The 17,599-nt window shown below is 41.0% G+C and overlaps 1 protein-coding gene across 2 annotated transcripts in view; it reads left to right on the forward strand.

Moving 5' to 3' along the window:
• igsf11 (immunoglobulin superfamily member 11) overlaps positions 1-16,597 on the forward strand; it is a 106,637-nt gene extending 90,040 nt beyond the window's left edge. For both annotated transcript variants that reach the window (XM_035154148.2, XM_035154149.2), the window contains 5 exons: positions 8,472-8,679; positions 9,307-9,462; positions 11,314-11,436; positions 12,952-13,099; positions 15,350-16,597. In XM_035154148.2, coding sequence (XP_035010039.1) covers positions 8,472-8,679; positions 9,307-9,462; positions 11,314-11,436; positions 12,952-13,099; positions 15,350-15,905 — 1,191 coding nt within the window. In that variant the 3' untranslated portion in view covers positions 15,906-16,597. The remainder of the gene's footprint in view (positions 1-8,471; positions 8,680-9,306; positions 9,463-11,313; positions 11,437-12,951; positions 13,100-15,349) is intronic.
• The last annotated feature ends 1,002 nt before the right edge of the window (positions 16,598-17,599 follow it).

Raw genomic sequence — 17,599 nt, forward strand, 5'->3', positions numbered from 1 at the left:
ATATTATGAGAATAGTGTCATAGTTGAGAATTCATTCTTAATATTATGACAATAAACTATTGGAAAAAAACTATTTATGAAATAAACAGCAAGGAGAATCCATGCTCGCTGAATTTGACTCCTTCTGGATCCAGAATCTTGAACCAATTTCCTCCAAGTCCACGTGGTTTTTTCTTCAGAATAGACACAGTTCCTTACACAATCTTTTCAAAGTCCTAATTCTAATCACATTACATTACATTGTGTGTGAGACCTAAAGTAAAATGTAAACTTCAAAACAAAATGCACCATATTCCTTATTTTTACACTGACAACACAGACAACACTGACAACACTGACTGATCTTCTGATATTCCCTCTGTTAACTACCTTTATGACTTTATTTTCTTAAAACTGTGAATCTATTCTCGTAATATTTCAACTTTAGTCTTTAAGTCCCAGAATTGTTTTTCTTCAACGTGACCCTGATACTAGTTACTCCATTGTAGGAAGCTTAAGGTGCCATAGTCTAGACAGTTCTATAGTAGCCTATAGACTTGTAGTGATGTGTGTCACTTTAAAACAAAGCTCATGTTACTGTTGTGAATCATTTTTGGGGCCATTGCAGATTAATTGTCACACAACACACTGTTTGATTTAGATTTAGGTTATGGCTTAACAGGAACTAAATTTGTCTTACTGGCTTCCCGTCATCGTATCCTCCCGTCCTGCTACTCTCTTCCTGTTTTTCCTCTCACCTTCTTCCCTTCTCTCTCTCTCTCTTGCTCCCCCCCTTTGAGGACTTCTGTGATTCCATTTGAGTTGTTTAACATGCAGCTGCAGGCCGTACAAGCTCACCTGCTTCCCTTCACTTTGAACTCCGGCGCTAGTCGGTCGTCCAAATAATACAATCATCTTCTGCACTAATTATCACACGCCCACGACAGGCTCTATATAGCAGCTGTTCTCACCGCACACACACACACACACACACACACACACACACACACACACACACACACACACACACACACACACACACACACACACACACACACACACACAAATACACACATCTCTCTCTATAGTTGTGAGGACTCTCACCTTAACCATCACAAAAATGTAAACCTATAACCTCAACCCAAACCTAATTGTAACCTGAACTTTAAAACCAAGTCCTGATCATCAAACAGCTCTTTGAAGTTGTGAGAAAATGTTCTCACAAAGATAGTTTCACACCAAAAGTTGCCTGCACAACCACAGAAAGACACGGACACACTAGCAAACAGACAAACCTGCAACCTCCCCACGCATACATGTACATGCAGGGTTTGTATATATATATATGCACATTAAACAGTGCATGCATGCAAAGTGCTCAATGTGAAAACAGAAATGCATGTTTCCACACATTCAGTAATGCACACATGACAGAATAATGCTCTCATGTTCACACCTGTGGATAAAGGCTAATGCAGTTTCTTCCACACACACACATACACAAAGATGCTAAAAAAACAAGAGTGAACGCGATCACGTATATAGGCCTCATGGATGAATGCATGTGACGTTTAGATGCCAGGCGAGTGATGATGGGAGCTGATACGTGTAGAAAGTTGCATCACATTCATCTCGCTGTCGTGCTATACCTCCTCGCTGTACTGCATCACATTAAACACAAACACAGTGAAGTCCATATACATGTAGCCTTGCACCTGGAAGGCCTGGGAGCAGTGATGTGGATTTCAACACGTAAATGAGCAAACGCACACACAAACTGCATACTCACACACAAGAGGGAACCAATATTGTGTGAACTCCAGCTCTGCCATCAGGGTGTGTGCGTGAAATTGGCAAGCTGTCTAAAAAGTGAGCGCAGAGATAAAGTGCTGCGTGGCGCGACAGAACAAGTACAAGGTCATTTCAGAGGAAGAGAATGTCACACATGATTACGGCTGATGCTAAAAGCCATTAAGAATTACTGAGGAGAGCCCCGTACACTTCTACACCCGCCCAACCTGTGTTAGCACTTTGGTGAGCTCACTTGGGCCACTCGCATCTCACCGCTCACATTTGAATATCATGTTGAAATACAGTCGGACTGGGATGAGTGCGACCTATTAGAAGGCTGACAGTGCAGGCTCGGCAGATTAATCCTGTTGTTTACTCTGCTTGATGCTTTATTTACCATGTTGTTTAAGACCTTGTCCTGTGCTCGACAGCCTTAGGTCTCCATGGCTGAATGCACAGTACAGGCTATAGAACTTAATGAGTCAAGAATGAGCTCCATATAATTAGTTTACGAGCAGAGCAATGAAGTGCCTGGTGCATCTGGAGTCTGTTAATTAATACTCGGGCCAGATGATACAGTAATTTGCATTAAAAAAAATGAACAATCAAAGGAATAACCAAATTATTCAATTAAACTGCAATAGCTAATATTTTGATAATAACAATAGAACAATACAAGTTGCCAAACTCTTGGGTTTGGTTTGTTTAAGGGAAAGATCACCGTTTTACAAAAAATAAGTACATTTTAAAGGTGAGAGGCCCTTCATCATCATGGTTACAATAATTAACATATGGAAAAAGAAAAAAAATGTAATTGTTGAATTGTCGTTAAGTAGAGCTCAAACCTCCACCAAGTCTGAACAGTCTCCTAAATTCAATGAAGCTGCAGCAAATTCCTCACACTGAGGTGAAATCAGCCAGAGGTAAAAAAAACTAAAAACATCTGTCATGTCAAAGTCTAACCATCCTCCCCAACATCCTCTTGGGATGTGTCACACTTTATCGGACATTCGATGTCTAATCGGCCTCCAGCAATAAAACGTAACTAACGTAATGAGCTGCATTCAAACTATGAGACATCATTTCTGACTGCTTGCTCAGATCTAAGCAGCAGACAGACACAGTTAGCAACTATCTGGTGAACCGATGGATTATTTAGCAGCTGGTCAGATGCATAACTCCAGTTGAAATGTTCATATCCTGCCTATGTTCTATTCTATGTATTGGATTTTGATATAGTGGAGATTTAAACTTGAATTCATTTAAATGACCAAATAGTAAAAAATTTAGCAATTAAGGGAGAAAGTTGATTAAACCATTTTATAGTGTATACTTTTACTCCAACATGTAAAAAAAATAAAGATGAAACTATAAAAACAAAAATAGTCTATATAACATAAATATAAAACCCTTCGATCCATCCATCCGTTATCTATACCATTTATATATAAAAAAAATGTAGCCAATCCAAGTGGATATGTGGTGAGAGGAGGGTTGCACCCTGCACCAGTTGACAGCGTATCACAGGACCAACAATCTGTTTGTTTTCGGACTGTGGGAGGAAGCTGGAGTACCTAGAGAAAACCCACGCAGACATGGGGACAACATGCAAACTCCACACAGAAAGACCCCGACTGAAGTGGGATTCGAACTTGAAACCTTCTTGCTAGCACCTGCTGCGCCAAGCTTCCCCTTAATATAAAGTGTATTCATTCAAAAAACTTTAAATCTCTGTCTGGTCATTTAAAATTCAGCTTTGCTTTGGCCGTATCCTGTTTGTTTAATCAGATTATCTGAGGTGTCGAGCAGTTTGTAGCTCAGAGGAGTGCATGTGTGTGTTTGGATGTGTGTGCACGTTCATGTTTGTGTTTATAATCTGTCCATCAGTGTTGCTGTGATCAAATGTCCTGACCTCTGTCCTCTGGAGGTGTAAAATACTGCAATCCACACACACACACACACACACACACACACACACACACACACACACACATATGACACTAGACAATGCTTTTATGTTCTCGAGCTGTTGTTTATCCTCTTTAAACTGTTTGCGGGCTATTTTGATTATTTATGCTCTAATGATATCTCTGCAGGCTACTGCCACCAGCTGTGAATCTAATTCTTAAAACTGATTTTGTTGTTGCAAATCGTTGATATTTTTTAAATATAATTTTATATCCCCACCCTTTCGAGAAGCCTGGTACGTTTATATTGTCAGTGTTGCCTGAAATCTTTTAAAATCCAATTTTGCTACATATTCTCTCTCGCTTAGTTGATGCGAGGAATGTTTTTGAAAAAGTTTTATCACTGCAGGACTTATGAAAACTTTTCTTTTGAATATCATTTCTAAATTATTTTCGGTCTGAAAAATAAATCAAATATGTTTTCATCTTTTCCTGGAAAGGCAACTGTTGATTTTACTCATTTTTATTCTTAACTCTAAAAGTAGAAACTGTGCAGTTAGTGTGAAATGAGGCTCCAGTGAAATTGAGGTCATCGAAAATCTGTGTTGCAGAAATGATGTTAATCTGTAATTGAGAACATCTGTCAGGATATTTTAGATGATCAGATTCTGATCTTTATCCGAACTAAACAGTCTGCCAAGGAGGATGGATAACATAGACGGTGCGTTCACATACCCTAGGAACGGAACCTTTCTCTCTCTTTGTTGGCCCGGTTCATGTCCTTGTGTTCAGTTGTTTGATGACGGTGGTGAACACACTGATTAAATGGAAGAGCCTTGTTGCTACTTGAATACAGGAGTTTACTATAAGCACAGATCTGTGGACAGAGATGATTCTTGGTGCAGTTCACATGCAGTATTAGGCCCAGCAGACATCTGTCCTGAGAGATCTGATCACAAGTGGACAGTGTTAAGTCCGTCTGTTCACACCTGATATTGAAATGTGTCCCGAATGTGTCTCCTGTGACCAATTGAGATCAGCTCTCACTTCCCCGCTCCATGTGCAAATAATCATGTCCATTATTTGTGTTCACGAAGACGAAATGATGTTATTTATTTATTTTTGTCTGTGGCTACAGATGTGTCTGATGACAATGTTTGTGCATGTGTGTCGGCATGAGTGAGAGCGACAGAGGGAGCGAACGAGAGTGAGCAAAGTCAGGAGGGGCTGAATGAATGAATGTGTGCAGCTATGAGGAAAGAGTTAAGTCATGAGTGTTGATATTTAGCAGTGGCTACAAACAAATCGATCTATAGACACTGAGAAGAGTAAAAATGTGTTTAACCTGTAGCAGCTCACAGACGTCAGCTGAGTGGGCGGTCCTTCATAGGTTGCCATATGATGCATTTGCGTTCATACAGTGAAATGATAGATCGGATCTGTAGTTAGCGCTGACCATCGGATCACTGAGGAGGTATTTTAATATCAGGGCTGAACAGGGGGCACACACTCTGAAAGTTTCAATTACAAAAAAAAAAAAAATCATTATCGGAGGAAGCAGAAAACAAGTCATGTCAGGATTGTTATTATACATTAGTAAGAATGGAGACTGATTCAAGGAATATTTAATGCCACCTGCCCACATAGTTTACAGATGTGGGAAACTTGGCAATGATGCAAATCACTAGTAAAATAGCAAATTGGGGCCAGCTTTGGCACCTTTGGTTGACAGGCGGTATTGCTATGGGTTACTGGCCCAGATTAGGCAAACAGGGGCCCATGCGGTATGTGGGCCAGATGTGGGATATGTGGGATGTGGGCCAAATCCAGGCCAAAACAATTTTGCTATGTGGACATGAAAAGTAACTTCAAACATTCTTGCAATTAACTATTTTTATCAAGGTTGTCACTCTTGCTATTTGTATATTGATCTGTTTGGTAAAATTCATGATGATAAAACCTGTTGCTTATCTGCACAAGGATAGCTAAATTCACATTTTTTTATGTATTCATTGTTATGAGCACATGACAGCATGACAAACGCTACGCTCCCACCCATACCTTGGACGAAATATATAACTGATATGCGAGCTATTCATGGACATTCTCCATTGATTTTGACTCATTACAATATCACTGGATCTGTTTTTTATCTCTACTCAGAACAGTGAGACTTTTTATATCAGAACGGCCTCTTCCAGACATGCACTGAACTCTGGGGATCCCCCAGACATTCTCTAGAGGAGAGCCTCTGGACTTCTTGCTGACATTCTCCGGCCGGTCCCCTCGTAAACAGTCTGAACGTTTATTACATACTTTGGAAAATACACAGTATGCATTATGTCCATTCTGCTCAGAGCACGTGTCAGAGGATAGATGGAGATAACAGCAACAGCTTACAGTCAGAAAATTGTCGAGAGGCTGTAGGGGTTTAGAGATTTATTCAGGCTTTATTGAAATGATGGCAGAGTCCCTCGTGTCTGAGGCCAACAGGGTGTCAGTCAGAAGTAGGCTACAGTCATGGGACTGGTCCAGTGATGGTTACTGTGTGTGTCCAATTGTGGCTCACATGCACAGGGTGGAACGTGGAGAAAGAGAAGATTTAGGATAGTACAATGAGAGAGGATGGTTGCACTGCGTGAGTATGTGTGTGTGTGTGGGTAGGGTTTTTTTGGAGGGAAAATGATGCAGCAGAGTTTTACCGCTGGATGAGCAGTCCAGCTCGAGTTCTTAGGGCCGACCGCCATCTGAGAGCCAGCCATGACCTCTTTTCTCTCTGCGTCCAGCTACAAAGCCAACCAGGTCACGCGAGAGGATGAGGTGATTTACAGACACACACACAGCGATGTGGTTCAACGCAGTGGACAGAAACACTGTGTGTGGTAGAACAGGTGGACACCACAAATATGAGTTGGACATTTATGAGTTCAACACAGCATTGACAATGTTTATCTCTTTTTTTTTGATTTTCAGAAACAGACAGGAACCCAGAAAACACACACACACACACACACACACTCACACAAAGTAAGAACAGGTGTATCGCTCAGGTTAGGACCTCATTTAATCCTCGGTTCATTCATGCGCACACAAACAAACAGAATGTTGTGTGGGAGGCCGATTGATTGGATCACTTTCACAGAGCATGCAGATTATATTGTCAGGTCACCAGGAGTGTAGAGCCGGGTCATCCCAGTGCTAGGGAGGGAATAAGAGCGGTAGTCACAGACACACAGGCACACAGACAGACTCTGAGCCTGATCCTAACCATAACCTAAACCAATTGTTACCCAAACACGCACACACACGAATGTGCTCCCAACTCTTTGAGGACTTAATGCATAACCATCACCAAACCATCACTAAGAAATAGTCTAAGAAGTGGTCTAAAATTCAAACTGGTCCTCACAATGTGTAGCCATCCAGTACAAACACACACACACACACACACACACACACACACACACACACACACACACACACACACACACACACACACACACACACACACAAACACAGAGGGGATGCAGTTGCAGACTCTCATCACAGCTGAGGAGCTGCCTATTCATCTGCACATAAGAGGACAAAGCGAGCGTACTGCTCTCAGGAAATTGCAGCCGTGCAATTTACAACCGTTAAGCAGTAATGGAGGACACAGTCGCATACACACTTTCATCAGACTATCAGAACTATCACTCTCACACATACATACATGTGCACACACTGACACACACACTGGTGCTGGTTGTTTCCCTGCCTGGGTCTTTGAACAGTTCAATACGAGCTCTTTTCACCAAAGTGAATAGCCCCTCTGATTCCCCTCCATGCTTTGTGTGCATGTGTGTGTCTGTGAATGTGTGTGTGTGTGTCTGAGTCTGCTGGTGAGTGCGCGTGTGATTGACTGGCTTGTGTGTGCGCATGAGTTTGTGTGTGTGTGTCCTCTTCATCTTTGTGGGCCCAGCTGAGGGGTGAGAGCTGTTTTGCATGTGGCTCGGCCTCACAAACGAGCCGTTCAAACCAAGTCTGAGGCCAGAGGAGAGCTTTGAAGAAAAAAAAAGAAAGACTCTTTATTGCACTTTATTTTGGGTCCTGAGACGAGCTCACCTCGACCCGAAGGAGCAAACTCGTCTGTACAAGCTCTGGTTGAATTGGCACGGGAGCTGATTCCTTCTGCCTCCATTTCTACTCTTGGTTTCATCAGATTGCAGTTTATATTTTTCCAAGTTAAAAAGTTTTCAATTATGCATACACACACATTTAGTGGATGCTTTTATCTGAAGAACCTTACCATGAAAGCATACTTTTAGCATGTACTTTATCCACTGGGCTAGAAAGACCACTTACAAATAAAAGGTCTTTTTATTTTATCTGTTTGTTTGTTTGTTCCTCAGGACATAACACAGTCTTTTCTTTTTTATCCTTCACGCACACTGGCCACTGGGATTTTCAGCCTCTCAGTAGATCTGTGTCTCCCTCTAGTGAGAGATGATTGTAACTGGCCACTATAGGAAATGTCCCATAATGATATTTATATACAAATCCTCTGAATGACAGAAAGCATTGAGTTTTTGTGACTGTAACAAAGGTTTTTTGATAGGATTAAAAATGTTCATGTTTCTGATTCTCAACATTTATGTCTTTTCTTTTTCCCCACCTTCTTTACCCTGACCTCAATGTATTTGTCTCCACTCCTTCCCATTTACTTATCGATCCCTTTTCTTCAACTGTCTCTCTCTCTCCGACTGGTCCCACCTTCTGTTTTTCTCTTCCCCTCCCTGGGACGTCCTGCTGCAGGTGATCATTTACCAGGGCGGTCAGGTGTTCAGCCTCGCCAACCACCTCAATGGCCGTGTGGGCTTCGTGGCCACCATGCCAAGTACAAGTGCCTCCATCTTCATCAACAACACCCAGCTGTCCGACACTGGGACCTACCAGTGCCTGGTCAACAACCTCCCGGACAGAGGGGGGCGCAACATCGGCGTCATTGGGCTCACTGTGTTGGGTAATTAACCACACATCTCCATCATAATTATATATATTGTGTAATTTTGTAAAAGTAAGAAAAGCTTAACAAACTTTTTGATATGATTCGGTCATATCTCCCTTAAATGCGACCATGTACAGCTGTCTGTGATTTGCCTCAGGTGTCAGTTAACATGAAAAAAAGACAATTGATGAACACTTGATATTTGATAGCCTAATTTGCTAAAGTTATAGGTTATTATAAACTATACATTAACAAGATGCTCCACATTCCTTATTTAAACGCAGGTTGATTTTCAGATTTTCTACTGTAAAATGATATGTGGCCCAATATTATGACTATAATCATCTTTATAAGAATCTTTATTCTCAATGTTTTTTCTTCAACATGGCCCTAATACTCTCCTGCGAATTGTAGAGCCCTGAAGACAGTTAGACATCATTTTAAACACGTTATAATTATGAAAAATTCACGTCGCCCATCAGTTTATTTTTCAGTTGATAAGTACCTAGAAGAACCCTTTTAGACAGAAATATGAGAATCTCCAGCTTTTATGAATATGTAATTTCCTCTGCAATTAGGAACACATTACATTTGCTTTATGAAGTGGTTAACATGACACCACCCACTCTCTCCATCTGCCAGTGCCCCCATCTGTGCCAGCGTGTCGAATCCAGGGCACGCTGGATGTAGGCAGTGACATCATGCTGCTCTGCAGCTCGGAGGAAGGTATTCCCACGCCATCCTACTCCTGGGAGAAGCTGGACGCGCTGCCCAGGCTGCCGCACAACGCCATGCAAGGTATTACAAACAAGCTGGCCATCGGAGTTCCCTTTTGCCCCACCTTCTCTGGTAAATCTTACACACATAGCATAGCTCAGACTCACCATCACAGCCACCTGTCATGTGCCAGGCCCGAACAACTCTCCGCCCGAAGGTTCCCCTCCTCTGATCCTGCTGAGGGGGGATGATGGATGGATGGAGTGATTCAAACTGTGTGAATCTGTGAACGAGTGTGTTTCAGGGGTGTGAGCCAAGTGATAATTTTGTGGCGTCTCTCATGCCGAATACCAACTCTGGCACAGTTGTGGACTGGTGCTGCATTGCCTCTGCTTTAACTACACGGTGACCTAACATCCAACCAGGAGCAGGGCTGTTACACTGACAGTTGGTTTTCAGCATCAGAGATCCAGTGTAGTGGACTCTCCTTTCTCTTTTCCAGCTGTGCCCATTGCACCGTCAACTAATCTTCATTACCAGTCACCTTCGTTGTTTGTACACTACTGGTCAATATAAGGTTGATATACATAGATAGCAGATAGCAGAGTCCCACAACAGTAAAATAAATAGTATAAGCAAATTCAACCACAAAGAGTGTTTCTGAGATAATTGTTATGTCTGTCAATCAGCTCTTTGAGAGCTCGCCTTAAAAAAAGATACTCACAAGATGAACATTTCCTTAATTACATCAAGACATGTAGCCTATAACAATTCCCACTGTGATTACTTACAAATACAAATATAGTTAGTGCATTCTGTTGACATTATCAAGACCCTTTTTTGAAACATATATTTATCATTCACAGTCGATTCAGGCATTTCAGTTCAATTTAAACTGGGTAATTACACAATCTTTTACAGAATATTAGGACTATTCACATTGCTCCATTAAATCTGTGTCCTTTTCTTGATGATTTTTAGTCTCCCCTGGTTCGACCTGTTACATTAAAAAGAATGACTCTCAGTCGAGCACACACCTCCAACAGTTTCCTTAAGTTCAATCAAACTGCACCAAATTTCACAACCAAATATCAGTTCCCTCAATGTGCCTCATTGTTATCAAGACCCAATGAATTATTTCCCGGGACAATGGTGAAAATGTTGAAAACTCTCACGATGTTTAAGACAGTGAATACAAAATTCCAAGACCAACACCAAACTTGAATGTGTTCTTCCCTGGACCATAACACATTCTTTCACCAAGTTTCAAGGAAGTCTTTTTGGTTGTATTTGCATAATCTGGTTTCCAAACCAACCAGCCAACCAATAAACAAACATCCCTGTACAAATGGACAGGGATGAAAACCTAACGTCCTTGGTGAAAATAAAAACCAAGACGTATCCTGTATTCGTCCACAGATATTTGAGGCTGTTTTCTAGTGTTTGCATTTCACGCTAGAGTTCCTGGACAGATCGCTGTCTCTCTTGTCTCGCTGTGTGTTTAGTTTGACACGTGCAGACTTGACACCTGTCAGGAGAGCTGGTGAACATCTGGCTCACTTGCAACAACTGAAGCTTTCTAAATCCAGTAGTGTACATCCCAGAGGCTCTGATCTCAAAACTCAACCCATTCATCATTTGTCAAAGAAAGCAGTTCACTTGTATGCCTTGTATAGAAGGTACATCGCACCTACAGTAAATGTGCTGAATGTACTTTAAACAAATTAGTTCATGTTTTATACATTTTGTGAATGACTTTTTCAGTGTATTATTCATGTAATTCCTCACACAGTATGTTTGTGCGCTTTGACATGTTGCAAGTGTTTGTGTGATAAAGTCACTTTAATTACTGTGTGGTCCTGTGTGTGTGTGTGTGTGTGTGTGTGTGTGTGTGTGTGTGTGTGTGTGTGTGTTTGCGTGTGTGTCTTCCAGACCAGATGCAGGGGTCTGTCACACTGAGAAACATCAGCACCAGCACCTCAGGACTCTACCAGTGTACCTCCAGCAATGCGATTGGCAAGAGCACCTGTCTGCTCAACCTGCAGGTTGTAGCACGTAAGTACGCTAACATGCACTGCGCCTTTCCTGCTGGATCAGTGTGACTCTCTTATTGTCGTGTACAGGCAGGCTGATATGCACCTGAGTTTGTGCACATTGACAGACTGACTCGTTTCTTGTCTTTCTCAATCCGATGGGAATAAAGTCAGAGGATTTCTCCTTGAATGACTCTTGTCAAACAGACACATATACAGAAAAAGAAAAAACAACAAGCAGAGGACAAGAGCAGAACATCTTGCAAACAGCAGCACTCTCTGTCTCTGACACCAATCGGATGAAGAGACAGAGATTGGGTTGGGGTCATTCAGGGTCAGACAGTTTGGATAGTTTGACAGGAAGAGCTGTAACGTGGTTTTTGTCCCTTTTTCATTCTCCCCCAGCTGACAGAACGTGACAGGCCTTAACTCAGTGTCAGGGATGTCTGTGTGCTGAGTCAAGTCAAGTGAAGATTTATATTGCTCAATATCATTAATTTAACTCAAGGAATAAGGGGGGTTAGGGTTAGGGTTAAGAGCATTATGACGCCCTCTGCCCACAAATCAAAGGAAAACTAGGAAGGCCAAACCTTGTTTGAATGCCTCCGTCAACCAGTGCAGTTTCCATCTACATTTTTTTCCAGATTCATATAAGGTCACTTTGACTACCAAAATCGAATCAGTTAATCCATGAGTCCAAGTGAACATGTTTGCCAAATTTGAAACAATTCTCTTCAGGTGCTCCTGAGATAGAACTGCAGGTCTCACCTCCTAACATAAAGGGTGACTGAACCGTCGCTATCAGAGCCCCCACATTATGGAATTCACTCCAATGGAAATAAACCGACTAATTCTCTACTTTCTTTTAAATCCCCTCTTAAAACCCTTCTTTTTGTTAAAGCCTTTACAAATGATTGACTTTGGCTGTTATTTACACCGACTAATCCTCTTTCTCTAATTATATGATTCTATATATTTTATTATTATTTATTTCTTCTATTTTATCTGCTTATGTTTTATTCTCATTGCTTCTATCCACTTTTTAACAAATTATTATTATTATTATTATTATTATTATTATTATTATTATTATTATTATTATTATTATTATTATTATTATTATTATTATATAATGTGGCTCAGGGGGTAGAGTGGGAGATAAGTTTGTGGTTCGATCCCTGCCATCGCGCATTGTATCCTTCAAGTGTCCTTGGGCAAGAAACTGAACCCCAAATTCCCTTAGACAACTGTGCCGGCAGTGTATAAGTGTTGTGTGATAGAGAGCACTATATGAATGTGTGTGTGTGTGTGTGTGTGTGTGTGTGTGTGTGTGTGTGTGTGTGTGTGTGTGTGTGTGTGTGTGTGAGAATGGCCAAACTGTACTGTTAAGCACTTTGAGTGGTCATCAAGACTAGAAAAGCACAATATAAATACAGATCATTATTATTATGATGATGATGATGACGGTGATTCTTTTTATTGTTATCATCAGGTGACATTTTGTGAAACTGTCCCCACCTGTCTCCCTGTGTTGCAGCTCAGCCTCAGAGCGTGGGTCTGATAGCAGGGACCATTGCCACAGGGGTCCTGGCAGTCATCATCTGTTCCCTCTTAGTGGTGGTCACACTCTTCTACTGGAAGAACAAGAACAAGTACGATGAAGAGGAGATCCCCAATGAGATCAGGTCGGTCAAAGGAAATTGGCAACCCCCAAAAGCTGATAGATAATTATAAGGGATTGTTATTTGCATATTTATATTAGACTGTCTCAGAGTGGAAACTACATCTCTGCTCCATCTATTGTAAAAGGTGATAACAAAGTGTTTTCTATTGTAGAAGTGTCAGTGTTGCAGTCTCTAAGAAATAAAAAAATGCAGGAATATGATTTAAAGTTCTGCTTTATTTTATCTGCTGGCAGCAATCTTTTGGGGCTAATTTGTCTGTTCAACCAGTCTTTGAAGCTTTGCCACTTTGTACTAATGGGCTGCGATAACTCATCTAAATCCCTCCATCATTTGGAAAATAAATCATTGTTCACATATCCAAAGTTGGTTGATTGGGTTAACATATGCCTCATTGTGAGCTCAACTAAAATCCGATAATTCACTTTTTTCCACCAATAACTGGGCTTTCTCCAACTTACAGAAAAAAACAGATGAAAACATTTTATCCCAACCAAATATAACAGGAGTGAAACATTTCTACCCGCAAGTAGGGAAAGTTGGTGACATCCTTTTTAAAGAATTAAATAATTACAATAGCCCAATCCCACCATTTAGATCTCATAATGTTTTAGTTTTTCTCTTTCGGACCATGTGAACATCATAGTTTTTGGCACCTTTGTTGCTGTTGAATTACTTGCACTGGTGTTCTAGTTATTATAACCACCCACTGTGTTTGACTGGGTCCAAAAAGATGTAAGAGCAGAAATGAATAAATAAACAGGATTAAGATTTTCTGTGAGTTGCAACTTGACTGCACAGAAAACCTTTAAATGTTTAATGATTCACATTAGGGATCCGTGCTGAATATTTGAAGACAAACTAATTGCCAATCTGGCTGCTATCACTTCTCATATTTCTGACATCTTCACATGAACTCCAGTAAGTGAAGAAGCCTCAAGTATTCAGAGTGGAAATTGGAATTAGCATCTGTTTTTGCTCTGATTAAATGTTTGGTCACATTAAGAGCCATGATGTAATCATAGAAGCTTTTAATGCCCATTAAAAAAGTGTTTTATAAAACGGAACTGAATCAGTCAATGCATGAAGTATAATTCATCTGCAGTTGTTTATTGAGTGTCACTTTCAGAGGGTGTTGCCTGATTCCATTGCCTTTTGTGGACTCATGCAAATTACTGTTGATAGATGTGACCTTAATCTACGATGCTGTCTAGACGCTGTGAACATTTGCCTGTGCTGTCGTCGCATCATATTAAGGTGTTCAATGCAACTCAGTGAAACACAGAATTAACTTGTTTATTATTTGAAAATCGAAAAGGAAATGCACAAACCTGAATCTGTTAATCTTATCAAACTCTGAGATTAAACATTATTCTATAAATTGCTATTTTGACATATTAATGGTGGTAAGAATATAAATGGATATAAAGGGATGATTTTAACTCTCTGCATTGAGCACCTGTCTGTAAGAAGTGCACCTTTAAAGCAGTAGTCAATATTGCAGTCACTTCTTAAAGAATTATGAATACGTTATAAAATTGCCATTGTGAAGCTGTTTGCCTATTTAAAAGATTGAGCACCATATGTATTCATTGTTTTTCTTAATGCTACATCACAACCATTGACAGCAAACAGCTGATTACGTACCAATCTAGCACAAACAATTTGCAATTACAGCATTAAAGTGAATTACTTTGCTGACCAACAGCTGTCTCCAGTGGTGGACAAATTATGCTTTCATTTCGCCTGAAGTTTGCATACTAATCAGCTAGGTCCAGGCCGGCTAGCCCGTCTCGTCACTTTCAAATCGCCCCTCCCCATCGCGTTGCTGTGACATCACAGTCAGCTGAGAGATGATGAAACGCTCCATAGAGCTGATGGGAACTGTAGTTAGGTTATGATTCCCTAGAAGTATGTCAATATGAGTAACCTCTTTAATATGAGGGTTGTCCACAAACCAGAGAGTCAGGGGTTCGATCCCCAACTCCTCCAGTCCACAGGCATCCTTGGTCCAAGACAGTGGACCCTAAATCAGCCCTGATGGCTGTTCTGTCACTGTGAATGATGTGATTGTAAAATGCTTTGAGCGGTGGTGAAGACTAGAAAAGCTCTATATAAATACAGTCTATATACCATATCATCCATTGTTTGATATGAAATTATTGATAAGAGATCAGTGAAGCTGCTTTTTAAGTGGTATATGTTTGTCCAACGACTCGTGACCAACGTCTCTTCGAAATCTCTCCTCAACAGAGAAGATGACCTTCCCCCGAAGAGGTCTTCATCAGTGAAGGCTTTCCACGCAGATGCGTCCTCCTCAGAGAACGACACGTTGACATCAACCAACACGTACAACAGTCGCTACTGGCACAACCCCAAAACCAACTACGACACCAACTCCTACACTCGCTACAATGGAGACACGCGCCAGACCTTCTCCACTGCTGCCCATGGCGCACATGGACACGGACAGGCCCAGAACGCAGGACACGGCAACAATACAGTGGTCACAGCACCCGGTTCAGCCCCGCTGTCTCGCCATGTGCAGCCCACGACGGCAACGACGACATCGTTTGCCAACGGCAGCCACACACTCCCGCCACCCAAGACTCTGGTGGTCACGACAAACTCTGCCCCGTCCCCTCCCGCCATGGTGCGCAGCAACGGCTCAGTGAGCCTCAAACCGGTGGTGACGTCCACGCACGGGCAGCACACGCACTCCTATGCCGTGAGTCAGGCCACGCTGGAGCGGATGGGGGCGGTGCCGGTCATGGTGCCCGCCCAGAGCAGAGCGGGCTCGCTGGTCTAAAATCTGATTTTGCAAAACAAAACGAAACAAGTTTTTGTTTTATTTGATGTTTTGAAATCCACTGATGAAAAACAGACTGAATACGGGCTGAAGCAGCCCACTGCCCTTTACAACTGTGTCTTTCTGTATGTCCTCACCTTTTTATCTCAAATCAAACTGGGATTTTAAAGCACAGAGTTCATTTGATGCCAATTCCTTCATGTAGAGGAACCTCCATTTTGTGGACACTATGTGGAATTTATTCATCCCTTTATTGGATGGATTGTTCTGTTGGCTGCAGTGGGAACTACTTTTTAACCACATGGATGATTTCACGAAGCTGGAGTGAAATTTTCCTGCAGAGCCTGAATTCCCAGATCTTATTCAGGGCTGGATCATTGTGATGATTGTGGGGGGGTTCTTTCTTTTTTTAGGACTCAAACACAAGGCATTTTCATCTCAGTGTGTCCACACAGCATGGTCAGAGTGAAGAGAGCTCAGATTCTCACATAAATGCATGTGTCCCTTTGTTTTAGGATGACAAAATTATTCATGAATTACTTCTAATCATTTCTTCTCAGTTGTTATTTTGATTGACAAAAATGATAGTGAATGAAAGTGAATGTTCAAATGTGTGTCAGGAGAAACTAACAGGATGAAAGTATACAAATGAAATGATGGTGATAAAATGGCCTTAGAAGCTTAGAGAGGGTGGGGGGTTATTGGGTGCAATACATCACATGCTATACTTTACTTCAGTGAATGCAAACATTTAAATCTTTGCACTTTTCAGAGTAATTTTATATCAAAACTGCTGTCTTATGAGTATCAAGCAATTAGTCTTACTAAAGTAACGCTTACACAACACTTCTCAAAAACGGAACGCCACTGCCCCCTGGTTTAAACTTGAACCTGCGGATGGATTTTGTTGTCGTCGTCTTCGCTGCGTTCATCCTCGCTGTCGTCCCGATCTGGTTCATGTCACATCAGGGCTGCTTTGAGAAGACGTGGATAAGAGGGTGTGTTCTTTCATAATGGCTTTATAAAGAGATCAAATATATATTTAAAAGCCCCCCTTTGACAGAGGCTAACATCTACTGTTTTATACTGTACATATTGTAACTACAGCAGTAGGCTAGATTGTGAATCAAAGGAAATACATTACATGTCTGACTGATACATATTTTACAAATCATGTGTCTTAATTTTAACGGTTCTTTTTGGGGTTTGTTAGAGAAGTGTTGTTGGTTTCAGTGAAGGGATTTTCTTTTTCATTTTTCTAATGAGTTTTGCCATTTCATTACCAGTTCTGGGATAAATAATACATTACGGTTTAACACTGATGATCCGATGTTTAACTATTGATAATAGATACCAATGCTGTACATGGTAGAAAGTGTCACTGTGTTTCTGACCTACTGTTTTTATCTTTTAACCAAATTTCCCAACTGGAAAGAAAACTACTATGAGCTGTAAAAGTGTTGATTAGAAAGAGAGTAATAAAAAGTAATTCCTCTATAGTTTCTTCTTGGCATTTTAAATGGTCCAACATTAACAAATACAATGTGATGATTTATGAATAGTGAACACTGTTTTTCATTATTGCTATTATTTCATCCACACTTTAGTTTTTAAGTTGGAAAGACATTCATGCCATTTAAGCAATTTCCTAGTAGGTGTATCATACAATCATGTGTAACTTAATTGAATTTGAA

Source organism: Hippoglossus stenolepis, chromosome 4 (genome assembly GCF_022539355.2).
Source record: "Hippoglossus stenolepis isolate QCI-W04-F060 chromosome 4, HSTE1.2, whole genome shotgun sequence".
Classification (NCBI taxonomy): domain Eukaryota; kingdom Metazoa; phylum Chordata; class Actinopteri; order Pleuronectiformes; family Pleuronectidae; genus Hippoglossus; species Hippoglossus stenolepis.